Source organism: Scomber japonicus, chromosome 11 (assembly GCF_027409825.1).
Source record: "Scomber japonicus isolate fScoJap1 chromosome 11, fScoJap1.pri, whole genome shotgun sequence".
Taxonomy (NCBI): domain Eukaryota; kingdom Metazoa; phylum Chordata; class Actinopteri; order Scombriformes; family Scombridae; genus Scomber; species Scomber japonicus.
The window spans coordinates 23,900,665-23,918,110 of record NC_070588.1 but is presented as its reverse complement, the minus strand read 5'-3'; the positions used below and the strand labels follow the sequence as shown (position 1 = coordinate 23,918,110).

Genomic DNA, 17,446 nt, shown 5'->3' with positions numbered 1-17,446 from the left:
TCACTCAACCAACTCAGTATTCATACAGCTGTCTTGAGTTGATGATGATGTAGAACACTTGCAAGTCGTAAACATGGAGTCTCTGCCATCAGTTCCATATGAAAGGTATCCATTTGTCTTTTGTGACTATACCATGTGTCTACATTACCCACAATTTACCTCGACTTGATTCACTCAATGCACAGGCTACAAGTTGAACCCCTAGCTGCTACTCTCAAGAAAAGATGAAGAGCAGGCTAAATACACGATCAGACTTCACACAGGTCCCCTTGGAGCCACAAAAGGCTTAATAAACTATTTTCACACCCGCTGTAGGACTTTACAAGACCTGTAAACAGACATTAATGTGTAAAATTGGTGCAGGTCCCCTTTAAGTTTTCCCATTCCAAAAAACTCTATCTAATATAGCCTAAGTGCAGCAATTGCTATTATCGGTGTTGTTAATATTTGAGTGAGTGCTAAGAATGTGTAAATAAAAATATTATTTCATAGGCAGACCTCGCTCTGCCTTAGTTTCTCTTTTTCTTCGACCATACAAATTATGCAAATGACGCCGGACGTGCAGGCAGCTGAGGACAGACCAGTCGTATCCAAAATGGCGAACAGCGACAAGGGTAAGTAGGCCTGAAAACTAATGACATCTCAGTCTGGTCCGGGACACCAGCTATAGTCTAAGCATTAAACAGACGACGAGCGTGTTCTTTAACTTTCACCTTATATGTGTGTATGAAAAGAAACTTTACGTTCAAGCCGATACAGTCTGGTTCACACTCGTGTCGCGTTTATACGTAACGTCGCTGCTGCTGCAGTTGGATGATAATGCTAGCTATTAGGCCCCAAAACTTTTATCAAGTTACCACTGTAGCTAAAAATTAAGTTAACGCTACCTCTATCGTGATGAAAACCCTGCGATGTTAATATTTAAAATTATACAGAATGCTATAAACCTTTCATCATGTTGTTAACGATCGTGGTACTTTGACCAATTAACTTTAAATAGCTAGTATTACATTGTTTAGCCATTTACCATTGCAGGGAAACCCTTGCTTGCTAACTACACTGTTATTGTGTTTTTCCATTTACTTTAAGATCTGCAAGAGGAGGTTTACGACAAGGTTGTAGACCTGACAGAATACGCCAAACGCCAGCGATGGTGGAGTCGTGTTTTTGGAAAAAACTCTGGCCCAGTAGCAGAGAAGTACTCTGTGGCCACACAGATAGCCATAGGGGGGGTGAGCGGATGGTGAGTATTGTCATTGGAAATTCATTGTGTGACCTTCACGTCGTGCTCTTTAACTTTCCCTCACACGTCTCTATGGATACATAACATACATGACAAAATAAACCTTATCACTGGCTAGAAATACCCACTGTATCTACAAATTATACATATTTATTGAGTATAAAATGTTACATTTTGATCATTACTGCATATTTGAACAGACTGTAGACTTTAAAGTAGGGCCTGACTGATATTTGATTTCTGAGATTGATACTGATACTAGGGTGTAAAAAAATCTGATAGATATATCAAATAAAATGTGGTTATCAAACTCTTGTGATAAATATGTAATGGGGGCATTTTACAGTTTAACAATATTATATAAAATGATGTTAACAATATTATATAAAGTGACATCAGTGCACTGAAAGAGTACATTTCACTGGGAATTTAATGTATGTAAATTACTATAAAGAAAAACAGAACAAAATCATGGATCAAATATACATAAAATGTTTACATAACTTTAAAAAAAATTATGTATATGAGACATATACACTGACTGATATATCAGTGATAGGCCAATACTGGCTGATAAATTTGACTGATCAGTATATCCGTCTGGCTGTATTATATATTAACATATAATTTATTTTTTAATATTTATCTCAGCACTCATTGCACTTTTCACTTGGTTGGAAACAGTAGTTTCACCTGTATATTGTCTAATCCTTTCTTATATATATTTCTAAAGGTTGTTGTGTTGTTATTTTGTGGAAGTACATTGAGAGCCACTGAACCTTCTGTCCTTGTATGAGTAAACATGCATGGCCAATAGATATGATTCTGAGTCTAAAAATAGCCCAATACTAAATTAGATACATCAGACATGTTCCCCGTGGCCTTGGAATATATTCTGGTTTAACTTTCTCTCATCATGTCCCATGTATCTCCTTTACTTCATCTGTACTTGTGAATGGAGCGGGCTACAGCAGCATAATGCCTGGGAGAATATACTGTGTACATTCAGTATGCTGCTGATGCTTTAATTCAACTGAGAAAGACTAATCCCCCTTTTGCTATCACTTGTAAAAACCAGTTTAGTAATCTTTATCCTTAAATGTGAAAACTGTGCATTAGGGGTATCATACCAAACTATGGCTGGGTTGGACATAAGATGTGGGGGCGATTCACTGTTACACAAACACTGTAGTGTTCATTTAATGGCAGTTGAAGTCGTTATGTTAGTTTAACCCTCACATTCTGTCCCTGATTTATTATTTTTTTTAAAGGTGTGCCGGATATCTCTTCCAGAAGGTTGGAAAGGTTGCTGCTACAGCTGTAGGGGGAGGTCTTCTGTTGCTGCAGGTATTCTTTTATTGCAAAGCATAACAATGTCTGGCACTCTGGCTTAAACCTTTCAACAGAGTAAAACAATTTCATCTAACTTTCTCTTGTCTGTCTCTTTCTCTAGATAGCCAACAACAGTGGATATATTCAAGTGGACTGGAAGAGAGTAGAGAAGGATGTCAACAAAGCTAAGAAGCAATTAAAGAAGGGCACCCAACAAGCAGGTCCAGAACTTAACACATTTGTCGAGAAGGTGAGGCCTCAACACTCAACATTTCTTTGTTTTGATTGCCTAACACACAAACTTTGCTTTCATTCTTGAAAGAATGTGTTTTCATCCTTTCATGTTGGTCAGATGCTAAACTTTTTAAAGGTACTGTTAAATTTCCATATTATATAACATATAACAGATGTAGGCCCAATCCCAAACTAGCCCCTATCCCCTCACTCTTTCCATTACCCCTTCGGTTGCGTGTTCATGTGAAGGTTCGCCATATTGAGGGCCATCCCGGTCAAATTAGCGTGGAGGGTAAGTAGACTGTGAATTCCTTAGAGAGTCTGCATCGGTGCAGGCAGTGCAGTAGTTACTTCTTGCTGATACAACAATGCTGCCACATTTTGTAGACACTTTGGTCTTCTGCAAACAGCTATCCTCGCCTCTCATAAAGTGTGAAATAGCATAACAACCATGCAAGCACAGCGTTCAGCCGTTGCCATGGTGATGGCTGCTTCCTTGTTCCGGTAGAGTGGCAAACACATCTCATAATTTGGCTATCCATTTATACCCTTCCCCTTCATTAGAAGTGCCCTCCATAGCTTCAAGTGTTACTTGATTTGGAGAGACACTTGGTGATGAAGTGGTAGTGGGTAGGGACTGTTTTGGGATTTGGCCATAGAATAATATAGCTATAGAATAATTCCCAACAAGCTATTCAAGGATCCTGGACTTTCAGCCCTCCTATATTTACTTCACATTCAGCTTGAGGCTCATATCTTTGAGCTATTTCTTCCATCATGCCAAGAGTGTTAATCTACACTTGTGTGAAAGCACACTTTCTACCGGATGTTCCTGCTTTAGTAGGTTTGAAACAAAGCCTAACTGCTGCATTTGAATGTGAGTTTCATGTCTGTCACAAAGTGTAAATACTTTATATACTGAAACACAGTTTCTGTCTTTTTCAGTCCACAGAGTTTGTGAAGAAAAACATTGTTGTCACAAGTGGTTTCGTCGGAGGTTTCCTGCTCGGCCTGGCATCCTAGATTTTGCCGAATGAGAAGAGTCTGTATTACTTTGATGTCATGAAAAACTTTAGGGAAAAGTGATAAATTATTGCTCTGTGGTTGTTAAATGTGTTGACAGCAAGCTATCAGTTTCCCATTAGCTTGTAGCTATGTGTTTCTACATAAGCTGCACACCCTTTTTGTCAACTTTAATACTGGACCTCCACATGACACATGTCAGTATGGATGTGGGACTTCTTGGTTAGACCCCGTAAAGCACTCCATATTCCTGGCCAAGTAATTAGCACATATCATGCAAAGCTTAAAGGTCATCAGAATGTTGTAAATTTGTATGTATTTATTTTTATCAAACCAACATAGTACCACTATGTAAGGTTTTGCACTGTTATTGATGTCCCTTGTTGTGCGTTAAGCCAATCAGTTAAGTGCATGTAGATATTTAACTCAAATTCACATGGCTGGTGATGTCCAAAGAAGTCTGTTGATTTTGTCAATACCAGACATCTTAATCAATCAGTCAGTCAATCAATCAATCAGTCAATCATCTTCAGAGCTAAAACTTGAATGCTATTCTTAAGTGCTGAGAGATGTGGTTTTGCTATACCTCTTTTAGAGGTGCTACATGTCCGACGGGTCAGCCTCCCCTGCATCTCTTTGTTTTTTTAATGTGTTTTGTTAAGCAATAAATTGAAGGTTGAGGTGCTGAAGGCTGTGGTTTGTCTACTATGTAAGTTTGAACAAATAAAAATCTGTTGAACTGTTTATCATTTATTTTGTGACATGCCTTTTTATGTATGACTTGATTGATTTTAAGTTGTAGCATGTTATTATGGTTATTATCAGAACTTTCCACAGATATCTGTGTATAATTCAACAGTACATAAAATTATGCTTTACAGTTTATTTGTTTAAGAAATAAAAATGGCTAGAATTTATAAAAATGCGTGCGTTTCTAGGAAAGATTGATAGAGGTAGCCTGAAGTACTTGTCTCTTCAGAATGAGTATTTCAGGCAGTTATTTTGTGGTAGGATCTTAATAAAAATTTAGTTAAAAGGTCCTAGCTAATATTTCACTGGTTCCATCTGCTACGAACGTTGCTAGGAGACGCCCCTAAATAAAGCGTTTCCATGGTTACCAACAACAGACTGTTGAAAATTCAAGCCCACTGAGTTGAGGGGAGACAAACTCATTAACTTATTAATATTACCACCATGGCTCTACCGTTTCTACCTGGTAATTCTCCCAATAAACACGTAAGTTTGGTTTATTTGACATACATTTGATTTGACTGAGGTCAGGAGGGCACTGGGCAGTACCTAAAATAGACCTAACATAGCTTTACGGAACTGCTAACTATGTAGCTTTATTTAGTTATTTAATTCGCTAGGGTAATATGTTATATTAATAAATTATATGAGTTGATAAGAAGTGTTGATTATTGATGAATAAATAGTTGTTAGTAAGAAGTGACAAAGGACAAAACAGACCTTTAGAAAAAAAACATTTGTGCCATTATTATTTTTAAATTACCACTAAGCTAACCTTATGTCCCTCCTTGCTTTGTACGCACTTGGACCTAGGAGTTAGTATCATGTTCAGCATCATTAAAATAATTATTTTCTGTTATGAGCTGAAAAGATCACTGAAAAGTTACATTTTCATAGACTTCCACATAACAGTGACTTGACAGTTGAGAAGAGTTTCCCTTTTCTGCTCCAGCTGGCAAAGGAGAGATTCCACAAATCCCAACATTTTGACTACTCTAATGGAGTCCCTATGCTTGTGGGGTCTGAGAAGCCAGGCATTGGAGGAGAGCTGTTAATCGGCCAGAAGATTAAACCAAAGTATTCTGTCTACCCCAAAGGAGAGGGCAGTGATTTACCATCATGGGTGGCCTTTGACAAACAGGTGAACTGTCTTTTCACTCCCTGATCACTGGGTTAGGGTTAGGGTTAGTGTGCATTGACATTGTGTATATAGTTTATAAAAAAAACTGTTTTTACCAACCCTGCATTAGCATTTAATATTTTCACTTACTGATAAGTCATCAAAGAAATCTTGAAATGCTAATAATTAGTTTATATGGTGTTTATAACATGTATTCCAGCTGTAATTTGGTCAGTCTCATTCACAAAAAAACCCACTTTGTTCCTTCAGGCTCTGTGTTTTGAAGCATATTTTCAGGAAGCTGTGCCTCAGGCTCAGAACGAGACATACAGAATCAGAAAGTGTAGGATCTACTTCTACATGGAGGATGATACTATACAGGTGGTGGAGCCGGAGTACAAGAACAGTGGCATCCCTCAAGGTGAAAAGGGATGGTTACTGCTATATTACTGGGAACCTATTGTGACTGTTGCTCAAATGAAAATGTTTTTTTGTTCGTGCATGATTTCAAATTGTAGCTTTGTCGGGAAAATCCCTTTTCTGCATTCAATATTACAGTCGACTGAATGATAAATTTGCCAAAGTACACAAAAATTACCCTCCACTGAGATATAACAAGCAGTTTAAAACCTTTTTTTTAATCAATGCTGTAATGTTGTTCTCTGTGACAGGAACAATTATTCGTCGTCAGCGTATCCCACTGCCTCCCCCAAACGATGACCAATTCTTCAACATTTTCCATTTCAACCTTAACCAACAGATGGTGCTGTACTCTCACATATTCACTGTGACTAACTGTGACCCATTTACAAAGAATTTTCTCACAAAACTTGGGGTGCGCTTAAATGACCCTACCACTGTACCTGATGATCCTTACAGCAACCTACGTGAAAAGGTAGGCTTCAGAGTTAGATCCTTTTGTTCTCTTCAGGCATTACAGAATCCAGTATTGAATATAACATGAATTCACGTTTTCTTGATGGCTTACACACTATAACTGAGCTTATTGACTAAGAATCCCAAACCATGATGCCATCTACCAAATGAAAGACTCAATTTCACAAAACTATAAACACTATATCGTGTTTTTACTCATGGCCTCATTTAGAAAGTGCTGGCATTCAATATCATTAACTCAAGTCATCACAGCTGGAACCTAGTTAACACACAATTCTCCAGGTGGAAGCTCAGGATAGATAGATAAAGAGCTGTGGGTCCCATCAATTGTTTTAAAACAATGGCTCCATAAAGACCTGAGGCAGAATAAAAGTTATTGTTTTTTTATTGTACAAACACGTTTTTAAAAAAAAATTGATTTATGCTGGTAAATATATGGAAATTGTTTCACTGTATTCTACGTTCTGCATCAGTTGCATATTTTTACAGTATGTTTACTTTTTCACTCAGTGTCGGTGTATTATTCTACAGTACATTAAGGAATTCATATTTTTGATGTTGTGTATTTATATTGTGTCCATCATGTAAAGAGGTTCTTCTGGGGGAAAAGCATAAGTGCCATTATTCATTCGGTCATAGTCTGTAATGGCTGTATTGTACGTCTTTTGTGTGAATATGTGAAGGCATACTTTGATTCACATGTAAAATTAGTTTTGAGGGGAGAGTATGATTTTGACATGAACGCTTTAAGTTTGTGAAGGTAAGTGTGCAGTTATGCATTTGTGTTTAGACTTTTTGAAATGCAGCAACATTTCTAGAAATGTGATAGCAATCGAGAAAAACTGTAAAACCAAAATAAAAATACTCAAAAAAACTGAAAAATGTTATGCCACTCCAAATAAAGAGACATTAGGAATTTAACTCTTTCTGATTAGTGACACAATTAAAAATAGTTACTGTAAATACATTTGTTAATCTGTTTTTAAATATTTGATCAATAATTTAGTATATAAGAATCTAACAGTGACATTTAAAACTGATGTTTTAAAGCTATCTATTTTGTCCCATATTATAGTATATTAATTAAAGTATTTAATTATATAAAGCACACTGATGGTGCTGGAGCCTAAAAATATTTTGGATTTTTGGGAACATTTAATCACTTCAACCATCAATTAATTAGAGGTTTGTTTTTGTAGTTTTGTATTTTTAATTTTTTTGGAACAAGTAATTATTTAATCAACTCATCATTCCAACACTGCTGCCGTGTGCATGGTGATGCCCAATTAAAAAACATTAATACCTAACCTTAAAGAAAAATTTATTTCCAAAACAAAAAAGCTTTTTTTAATTGGTGTGGAGAGACAGTACACATGGACAGACAGAAGTTGAGGTAAAATAAAATGTTTAAAAGATTCTAGGTCTCATATGCATGTTTGATGGCATCCGTTTCTCTTATTTCACATGTTCCCTCATCCAGATTGATAAAAGTATGAGGCCACTTCGGCCATATGAGAGACGTGACACTCTGAAGCAGTTCTTGGACCATGACCGCAAAGTCCTGCGCTTCTTCTGCTTCTGGGATGACACAGAGACTGTGTTCGGGGACCTGCGGGAGCTCATACTGCACTACTACCTGGCTGATGACACCATAGAGATCCATGAGGTCATCCCCCCAAACTCTGGCAGAGATAGTGTGCCCAAATTCCTCCGCCGCAGCAAACTGCCTAAGGTGAGGCATCATGAAAGGAACTCTTCAAAAAGAGTCTCCTGGGCTATGAATATTAGATGAATTTAAGGTCATAGAAATTCATGAATAGTTTAGAGTTTAGAAGAAAAATCCCAGACAGGAAAAGTCTGAAAATTTGATAAATTTGCAAGGAATGTAAGGAAAATGTGGGTTATACATGAATGTTTGTCCATTAGCATATTTTTGCGGTGGTTCTTTGAGAGGCTTGCAGTGCCTCTCCTTCTGGTTGGATGACTTCTTTTCATCTCGCTCTCCCACCATCCCTCCCTCCACCAAGCCCTCATTCACTCTGACAGGAATGCTGTAGCATCGAGTCCCCCTCAAGCATTTTGACTTTCTCCTCCAGTTACTGACTGAAGCCTAATTCATCTTGAAAGATAGCCAGGCCTCAATCGTGTGTGTGTGTGTGTGTGTTTGTTTTCAGTCCAGTAATTTTGTTTATTCTGTTGGCTTTCATTAAATGTCAGCCCTAAAGATTGGCCAGAATCCATCATCCAATAAGAAATCATCACCCCCTTAATGACAGATCACTTCTTTATTCTGTCAGTCTGCCTTACGTCATGTTCTCCTTCTCTCACCCCCCTCTTCCATTTCTCTGTCTTCCAGTAAATTCAAGGTGTGTGCATCTGTGTTTGCGTGTAGAATGGTCAGTTTTGTAAGGATGTTGTATAATGTCTTTTGTGTAACAGTTTCTGCTTTTTTCTGCCATTGGTTGTTATTTCTTTACAGCTCGGTCCAACACAAATTAAGCAGCCCGGAGCACTCACAGATCGCACAGTGCTCAATGTGTTCGCCTCCGAGAGTCAGGGAAAACGCTTCATACTGGACAGCCTCAAAGTATGTCCTGTCTCAGCCACTTTCACACTAAATATCATGCTGACATCAAAACAAGTAGAGAAAATTATAATTGAAAAATGAAATTATATTTGAGGGATCTCAAAGTGACATGGCAACAAGGGAGATGGTCCTGTAACCTAGAGGTTGCAGTACCGGCAGTAAGGATCAAACAAGCTATACTACATGACCAAAAGTATGTAGAAACCCCAGTCCAATTTAGGGAAATATTAGTTCCCTAATCTTAATGCTACAGCATACATTCATATTTTACAAAATAGTGAGCTTCTAAGTTTGTGGCAATTTCCTGTTTCAAAATAACAATACCCCCATGCAAATTATTTTCTGACTTTGGTGATGAAGAACTTGACTGACCTCATCCCTGTCAGACACCTTTTAGGATGAATTGTTTGTGTTGTTTGTGAGCCAGGTCTTATCACCCAGCATTACTGCCCAATCTTGTTAATGCTCTTTCAGCTGGATGGGAACAAATCCCTGCAGACAGTTTCCAAAGTCTTGTTGAAATCCTTCCCAGATCAGTGGAGGCATTTTATAACAGCAGTTGGTTATGGAATAAGATATTCAACACTCTAATATGGATATAACACTCAGGTGTCCACATACTTTTGGCTACATAGTGCATAGAAACTCAACATTCACACATTTGAACACACTGATTCTTAACAGCTATGCAACTTCTCAAGAAAGTGTTAGTTTAGCTAAATTTGATATCTTCAATAAGTGTTTTCTCAGATCTGGTGGTCTTCCCCTCTCTTTTTTGTTACTGCAGACAGGAGCTGTGCATGAGGAGTTTTATAAGGACTGTGATCTGATGCTCGGTGAGGAGGTGAATGTGTGGGGCAGGAGAGTGCTTATCTCTGACAGTGATGAGTTCACCAAAGACTACTACCGCTCCAAATATGGCATAGGTAACTACTATTGTCATGTGATTAATTCATTTGTGAGTAGTTTCATAAATGTTAGCATCTGTACAAAAAAAGCAAACCTGACGCAATTTGATAATTCACAATCTTTTCCTCATCATGTGGCAGTTGTAGTCTTTAGTTCATGCCTGCATTACATCAGTTTGACCACTTGGGGGCAGTAAGAGCAAGGCTCATCAAAGGCTTGAACCTTCTGAAGCCTGAGACTTGCAGCACAGAAAATGTTTCACTCATGAAATATTTGTTCATACTGCAATTTTGACAATAACTAAAGTGACAAGAGGTGAAGATGCCACTTTAACAGAATATTTAGGTGCCCTTTTGTAGCCTGTATGTAATGTTCTAGTCCCCTCAGTCAGTTTGTGATTAATGGATATTCTACATAGAAGCAATAACAGGGTTCAGCACCACTGTCTGACCGACATAAGATACTAGGGCCCTCCAGTGCTGGTATTTCTCCCTGCCTCCACAGTCAGGGGCACTGGGGACCACAAAAGGCACACTGCTCCCCAGCAGGAGTAACCCAAGCTGGGCCAGGTTGTGTCTGCCACCCTGGGCAGGTTTTGGGGCTCGCTGCATTAGTCACAGTAGTAAACCAGGGGGAGCCCCCAGTGACAGGCCAATGTGATGGAAGGTCCTGTCTGACTCTCAGCAGTCAGAGGTCATCACAGGGTCACCGTCAACCCTGGCCGCTGTGCTCCTGCATGGATGGATTACTTGCCGCCCTCTGATCATTTCAGCTCTCCTACTGGATGTCTTTCTTCTTTTAAGTGTTTTGTCTTTTCTTTCTCCTTCCTCCTCTCAGAGGACTTTACCCCAGTGCAGTATAAAGCCCCCCAAGTCCCAAAACCCCCGAGGCATATGCCCCCCTACAACGGCTTTGGCTCAGAGGAGGACTCGCTAAGCTCCTGCAAGGGCCTGCTGCCCAAGCCTCCACAGAAAGATTTCCGCAAATTTATGGAGAAAGACAGGTTGGATAGCTTGTAGTCACAGTCACAATCAAATTACACACTGAAATATTTGTCTGTGTGTGAGTGTGTATTTGTGTGTGTATCAGTGGCCCCCATCTCTTGTGTGTTTATGTCCCCCTAGATGTGGCCTAGACGGTAATGTGCTGAGTTTCCGCGCCAAGATCGTGACGGCCGATGAAATTGACAGAGACAGGGTGTTCGTCATTTCCTTCCACCTCTGTGATGACTCCATCAGTGTGTTTGAACGCCCACAGAAGAATTCAGGTAGAAACATTTGGACCAAACTGCTCCCAGGACTTCAGATACAAATCTATTACTCTCGTGGCAAGCATTTGATTTGTCAGATTCAGTTTCCATTTCCAGAATCGTTTCAAAACAGATGACATTTAGCTCATAGACCTACTTTTTTCAAGGATGGAAATTTTCCAATCAGTGTAAATCAGCATTTGAAAGTATTTATTACAGTGCGAGATGAATAGTATGTCATGGCTTAAGGGACTTTTTAGCATGCCTCCAAAATGAAATATCCAACCAATGATGTAAAATAAAACGATGAGTAGAAATTTTAATTCAGTTTAGACTTAACTGAATTTATGAGTTGGAACATATTTAAAAGGTTATTTATGTTCATTTTTAGTCAATCTAAAAGAACCAATAATGTTTCAGCAGAAAGAACTGCTCACACTTCTTTCTTCTCTCTCACATGTTGTGTACCAGGTGTGCTCGGGGGTAAGTTTCTGGAGCGCGGTCGTGTAAAGAAGCCAGGCCAGGAGCTGTTTAAGAGCCAGCTGTCTGAGTACTTTACAGCTCAGGATCTGTATGTTGGAGCTACCCTTTGCATCAACAACAAGCCTTTCCAACTTGTGGATGCAGATGAATACACCTTAAACTACATGGAGCAACATGCTGAAGAGGTGAGAACTAGAGGTGGAGCGTGTCTTTGTTCAACCTACAAAACCATCAGTTGTTAGCTGTGTATTGCTATCAAACAGTGATCTTTTCATTTAGTGTTACTGAACTCTAGGTGATTAAAGATTGCATGGTTGTGTGTGTGTGTGTGTGATTGTTTAAAGTTCCCCAAAGCCAACATAGGCAACATCCTCAGTAAACTACGTTCGGTTCCGGAGGAGAAAAAGAGTGAGATCAGGAAGTTTCTGACTCTCTGTGACCCCAGCAACACTGGCTTCATCTCATATGAGTCACTCAGGTAAATTAGCAGAGCAAAAAAAAAAAGGTCAAATTCAGGTCCATTCAATATATATAAGATCTAACTTGTAAGATATGATGACCCAAAACCTTCACATGTACTCAGATGTTGATGATAAAGTGTAATTCCAATTAACAGCACAATGCTAATAATAATTATACATTAGCACAACCATTAATAACAGTGTCACAGTAAAATTTGATATTGAAATAGAGATACTAATTATATCAGTAATTCAAACTCTGTATCTGTTCTTTGCCAATGAAGATGTGTGAGAGAGACACTCATGTCGTTTGTGTGTGTTATTTTCTCTGTGTACATGTGTAATTGCATGCACCACAGGGGCTTGCTGACAGGTCTGGAGTGCAGGCTGTCAGAGCATGAGGTGCTGGTGCTGGGCCGATGTTTCTCAGCACGAGAGCAGCCTGAAGTGGACATAGGGCTGATGCTGGCTGTGGGCCAGGATATCCTCAAGAAGAAGAACTTCGAAGAGCTCCCTGAGATGGCCAAAGCCTTCACACACAACGACCGACACAAGTAGGCGGGTGCACACACACAGGAAAACACACAGATGTTTGCTTTAGAAAAAATACTGTTGCAACAGGAACACACACACACACACACACACAGGCAGATAGCGTCACAACAAGACATCAATCGTGCAGCCAGTGGCCCCATATCTCAGAGCAACGATTAGTTCCAGCAGTGCAAGAGTGGAGCATTGGAACCAGATGGACCCAAAAGACCTGTATGGCATGTAGCTTTGCAGGCCAGAAAGGACACACACACACTTGGTTTCTCACTGTGTTTCTTCCCATCTGTCGCCTTCCTTCTTAGCTTCCTTTCGGTGCATAAAATCCCATGTTTACAGTTTTTTACAATTGGTTACACACATTTCTCAATACTGAGTTCACTTTTTCAAAACTCTGCTCTCTCTCCCTTTCATATCTGTAATTAATGTACACTACATACAATCCTTACACCCATATGCAAGAGACCTGTAACATGGGTTAGGGTTATCTGAAGCAAATGAATGGTCAACGGTGCCACAAGGTCAAGCTGCCTTGTCTGTTTATGTGGCCGTGTTGACACACTCAGTTAGTGTGAGATTGTTCATCATCATCCCTGTAATGAACATGGCGTGACAAGAATGTCTGGCATCACTGTGGAAAACAACTGTGGGCATAGAGGACAAGCATCCTCTGTTTCACACACTCATCGTCCTTACACAAATTCAGTTATGGGCATTTTCTATAAATAATATATTGATACAGTATAAGAGTGGTAGCATTTTTTTAAATAAGGCCAACTCATATTGCTGCTGATGGATTATTTGCTGCCCTGACAATGATGACTATGACATACTGCTCAGCGGTTCTTATAAGGTTATTAAAATATCCAGATTATGCAAGTGTGGATTATTTCCAATTTAAAGTAGATTCAAGCCTCTATAAAAGTTTATGTATTTTCTTTGAGCATCATTCAAATATCCCACTACAAAACAGACAAGAAGTTTGATGTGGGTCCAAACCCCTACAGCAGTATGACAACTGGGGCCTCTTGGCTTTTTTTTCTCATGTTGGATACCTATGTCTCCAGAACCGGCCGTCTCTCCACCAAAGAGACAAGGACCATCTGTAAGGCCTTCCAGCTTCCCCTGCCTGAGAACCTGCTCGGATGTCTGCTTAGGAAGTAAGAACCCACTAATCACAGCCTTGTTCGGGTTAGAACAGTTCAAGGTCCCACAGCTTTTTTAGGATGATTCTGAATTATTTATTTCCACTGATTATAAAATATAGGCCAGTTCTCTGCCCGGATATTTTTCTTGGCATACATGAAAAATCTCTGAAGCAGTATTCAAGATTAATACCACTGAAAAACGAACTACTGGAGCTACTGCATCTTTATTGCAATGTTATTTAGAGGTTTTTTTATTAATATGTACATCCATTTTTAATGTGGATGCATGTCTGCTGTAGGTTTGCTGATGGGGAGGAGGTTGACTACCACGCCTTCCTGGCTGGTATTAACTGGATAGAGCACCCTGCTCCCCCAGTAATGCCTGAAGACATCTTAAAGGTAAGAGAGAGGAATGTCAGTAATGCTTATAAGATAAAAGCAGCAAAAAAAGAGGACAGAGAAAAAAAGAGTAACTTTTTAAATGAGAGTGAATCTGGAAAAGCACAGTAAGTGATTTTACAGTGTGTGCAGAGATTTTTAAATAGCTGTAATTGAAAATCAATCTACATCTTACATCTTATCTGTGATGACTCAGTGTGTAAGTGAGCCAAAAGTAGAATCAAGTGAGTGGAAAGAAACGGTAAAAAAGGACACAAGAACAATTTATTGTGCATGGAAAATGACTTGAGAGAGACACACTCACACACACACACACACACACACACACACACACACACACACACACACACACACAGAGGTGGTCGGAAAGGAAGTAAGTAGCTTCTTTGTTCTTCTTTCTTGCATTTGTAATGTAATGTCGATGTTGCATGCTATGCCGCAGCCAAATCTAAACTCAAACAGGTGAGCAGGAGAGATACTCATAATGGCATGACAACGAGGGGAGGCCAGCACGTACAGAATCAATCAATCAATTTATCAATCAGTCTAACTGTATTTATACAGGGCCTTTCAAACAAATCAAATGCAATTCATAGTGCTTTACAAGCATCTGGCAAAACATAGGATGTTAAATGGATTCAGAGACGAATGCACACCAAAACAACTAAAAAGCAAAAAAACATGAATTTGAATAAAACAATGATAAAAGATGGGTACTTATGATAATAAACAATAATTCAAGCAATAAAAACAACAATCAAAAATGAAATAATTAAATACTACACAAAATAAATAGTTAGTAAAACAATGAAATAAATGAATAAATCAACAGTAAAATGGTGCTGAAATAAAAATGAAATATAAATAAATATAATTCTAAAACACTAAATAGAGTCAGACTGAATAGATGGATTTTTAATTTACATTTAAAATATCAATATTTTCAGCTCCTCTCAGATCAATCTGTTATTATTGGCAAACAACAGAATGAGAGTGGACTGAATCTATGTGTGTGTGTGTGTCTGTGTGTGTGTGTGTGTGTGTGTGTGTGTGTGTGTCTGCCGAACCCAGCGCTTACTCGATTGTAAATTTTCCTCTGTCACTGGTTTCCAGTTGCGCTTTGCCTCACTGCATTCTAAACCCAAAACAGTGTCTCAATCTCTGCTCAGCTGCTCTGCCTTCTTCAAAAAGTTCCCAAGAAGATAGAAAATCACCCGTGAACCTCGTGCTGCAAGATGTCACAAATATTCTGCCTCATAGTGAAGACTTGACAGGAATGTCGTGTTGATTGGCCCAGATTGACTGACTGGTTCCTTTGCTGCAATCCATATACATTTTAGTATTGCTAATTTTCATGTTATTTCTACTTGTTTATATTGCCTCTTGTGCACTAGTCTCAAAAAGATGCTTTGTTTCCAGGGTATGAGGTTTAACTGCTGTGATGGAGGACAAGGACAACCCTACTTTTTAAATCAACAAGTCTGTTATTCACACAGAACATTAGATAAACACTGGCAATTTAATGTGCTTCTCAAAATGTTTAAAGTACATGAAACAGAGATCTTTGACATACACACAATAACACAGTTATAGTATTAAAAGGTATTTAATGAACAGTAAAAGCAAAGTTGGGACTGAGAGATAAATTATTGGCAACAAGTATTTTAATGTTGTTTAGTAAGCTGAGTGTTCCTGTCGTCTCCAGTTTGATCTGAACCTGAAGTTTGAAGACAGAGAGTCTGCAATGAAAGTCGTCAACTACTCTGCCCTGCTGCATGACGTATTCATCAGCATCTCCACCAACAGTGACCCAACAGCCGCCACCTCCACATAGACTCACACGAGGAGGTGAAACCATTCTGCCTCACTAACTCAAACACATCCTACTCACTCCTTAATTAAAGAACATGGCACATGAGCTAACCGACATCTGTTTTTTTATTGTGTTTATAATGGAGATGTGTAAAACTACGGGGGGTAGGTGCAAACTGTGCGCACAATTTGTTGTTTGTTTTCTTATATATGAATAATTTAACCGTAATGGTTCGTTCAAGCACAAGCTAACATAATCCAGTTAACTGGAAAATTGACGCTTTAGGGGGGAAAATTGAGAACACAGATGCTTTCTGATGTGCTTGTGCACTTACATGAGTTGTTCTGAATCCCTTCAAGACACAGTAAAAGACACAAGGCGTTAAAGCAGAACCATATTTCAGCCCTGGGGAGCGCACATTCACACACATAATGATTACAGGGTATTACGCTGTATCCTCCAGCACTGTGCTAAGTTGATAAGAAAGAAAATGCTCTTTCAGTGACTGATGTGTGCTATATGCTGACGGTATGCTGGCTAAAACCTCCAGCAAGACAGAAGCCATCCGTATTGTCAGTCCACAGCTGTGGAAACCAGACATACTGTAGATAAGCTCGACAGAGTCCAAAAGCCAGAACGTGAATCCAGGTCAAAGACACCACATATCTTTATCATCAGAGTTAAATCTCATCTGCTGAGGTGGAAAAGTAGAATATTTCCTCTCTGTTTGCTTTTATCGCTGCTCAGCACCTGATTGTGATTCTTTGAATCTTTTATTAGTATTATGGATTTATTGTTGATAATGTTCAGTTATAGTAAACAGAGATAACATTGTTAAAGGTTAAAGGAGTCCTAATTTACAAGGAACTACACCCTCATTATGTGTTTAGCTATCTGTATCACTGTTATAACTATCAAAAAAATATAAAGACACAGGTTGGTCAGGTTGAGGCACCACTGTAATCAGAGCCTGCACTGCAAATTCTAATGAGGGTCAAACGTTAGGTAATCAACCATCACCCATTCCTCTCCATATAACCATCACACACACACACACACACACACACACACACACACACACACACACACACACACACACTTACATCGAACACACACACACTCTCCTGACTCTCCCCCTTCACTCTCAGTACAGAAACAGTACATTACATCACCAAGGGCATTATCAGGTCCTCAGCGTCTGCTTTCACACGTACTAAAATATTAGCTTCCCCCAGTCCCCCACTACCGA

General features: G+C 39.1%; 2 protein-coding genes across 2 annotated transcripts; both read left to right on the top strand.

Annotated features, from left to right (window-relative positions):
* Positions 1-521: 521 nt before the first annotated feature.
* On the top strand, positions 522-4,576 carry fundc1 (FUN14 domain containing 1). The gene is made up of 5 exons (XM_053329292.1): positions 522-614; positions 1,090-1,243; positions 2,515-2,590; positions 2,697-2,825; positions 3,755-4,576. Exons 1-5 carry the CDS (start codon positions 542-544, stop codon positions 3,830-3,832), a joined length of 510 nt encoding a protein of 169 aa, XP_053185267.1. The 5' UTR covers positions 522-541; the 3' UTR covers positions 3,833-4,576.
* Positions 4,577-5,026: 450 nt separating this feature from the next.
* Positions 5,027-16,218, top strand: efhc2 (EF-hand domain (C-terminal) containing 2). The gene is made up of 15 exons (XM_053328276.1): positions 5,027-5,068; positions 5,535-5,723; positions 5,973-6,123; positions 6,374-6,597; positions 8,080-8,331; positions 9,079-9,186; positions 9,974-10,112; positions 10,933-11,098; positions 11,220-11,362; positions 11,816-12,012; positions 12,172-12,305; positions 12,648-12,842; positions 13,905-13,997; positions 14,285-14,384; positions 16,090-16,218. The coding sequence occupies exons 1-15, from the start codon at positions 5,027-5,029 to the stop codon at positions 16,216-16,218; spliced, it is 2,262 nt and encodes a 753-aa protein (XP_053184251.1).
* Positions 16,219-17,446: the final 1,228 nt, after the last annotated feature.

Coding starts and splice junctions, on each gene's coding strand:
- fundc1 (XM_053329292.1), top strand. CDS start 542: ATGCAAATGACGCCGGACGTGCAGGCAGCTGAGGACAGACCAGTCGTA. Junction 615..1,089: donor AATGGCGAACAGCGACAAGG/GTAAGTAGGCCT, acceptor ATTTACTTTAAG/ATCTGCAAGAGGAGGTTTAC. Junction 2,591..2,696: donor GAGGTCTTCTGTTGCTGCAG/GTATTCTTTTAT, acceptor CTCTTTCTCTAG/ATAGCCAACAACAGTGGATA.
- efhc2 (XM_053328276.1), top strand. CDS start 5,027: ATGGCTCTACCGTTTCTACCTGGTAATTCTCCCAATAAACAC. Junction 6,598..8,079: donor ACAGCAACCTACGTGAAAAG/GTAGGCTTCAGA, acceptor TCCCTCATCCAG/ATTGATAAAAGTATGAGGCC. Junction 12,013..12,171: donor TGGAGCAACATGCTGAAGAG/GTGAGAACTAGA, acceptor GATTGTTTAAAG/TTCCCCAAAGCCAACATAGG.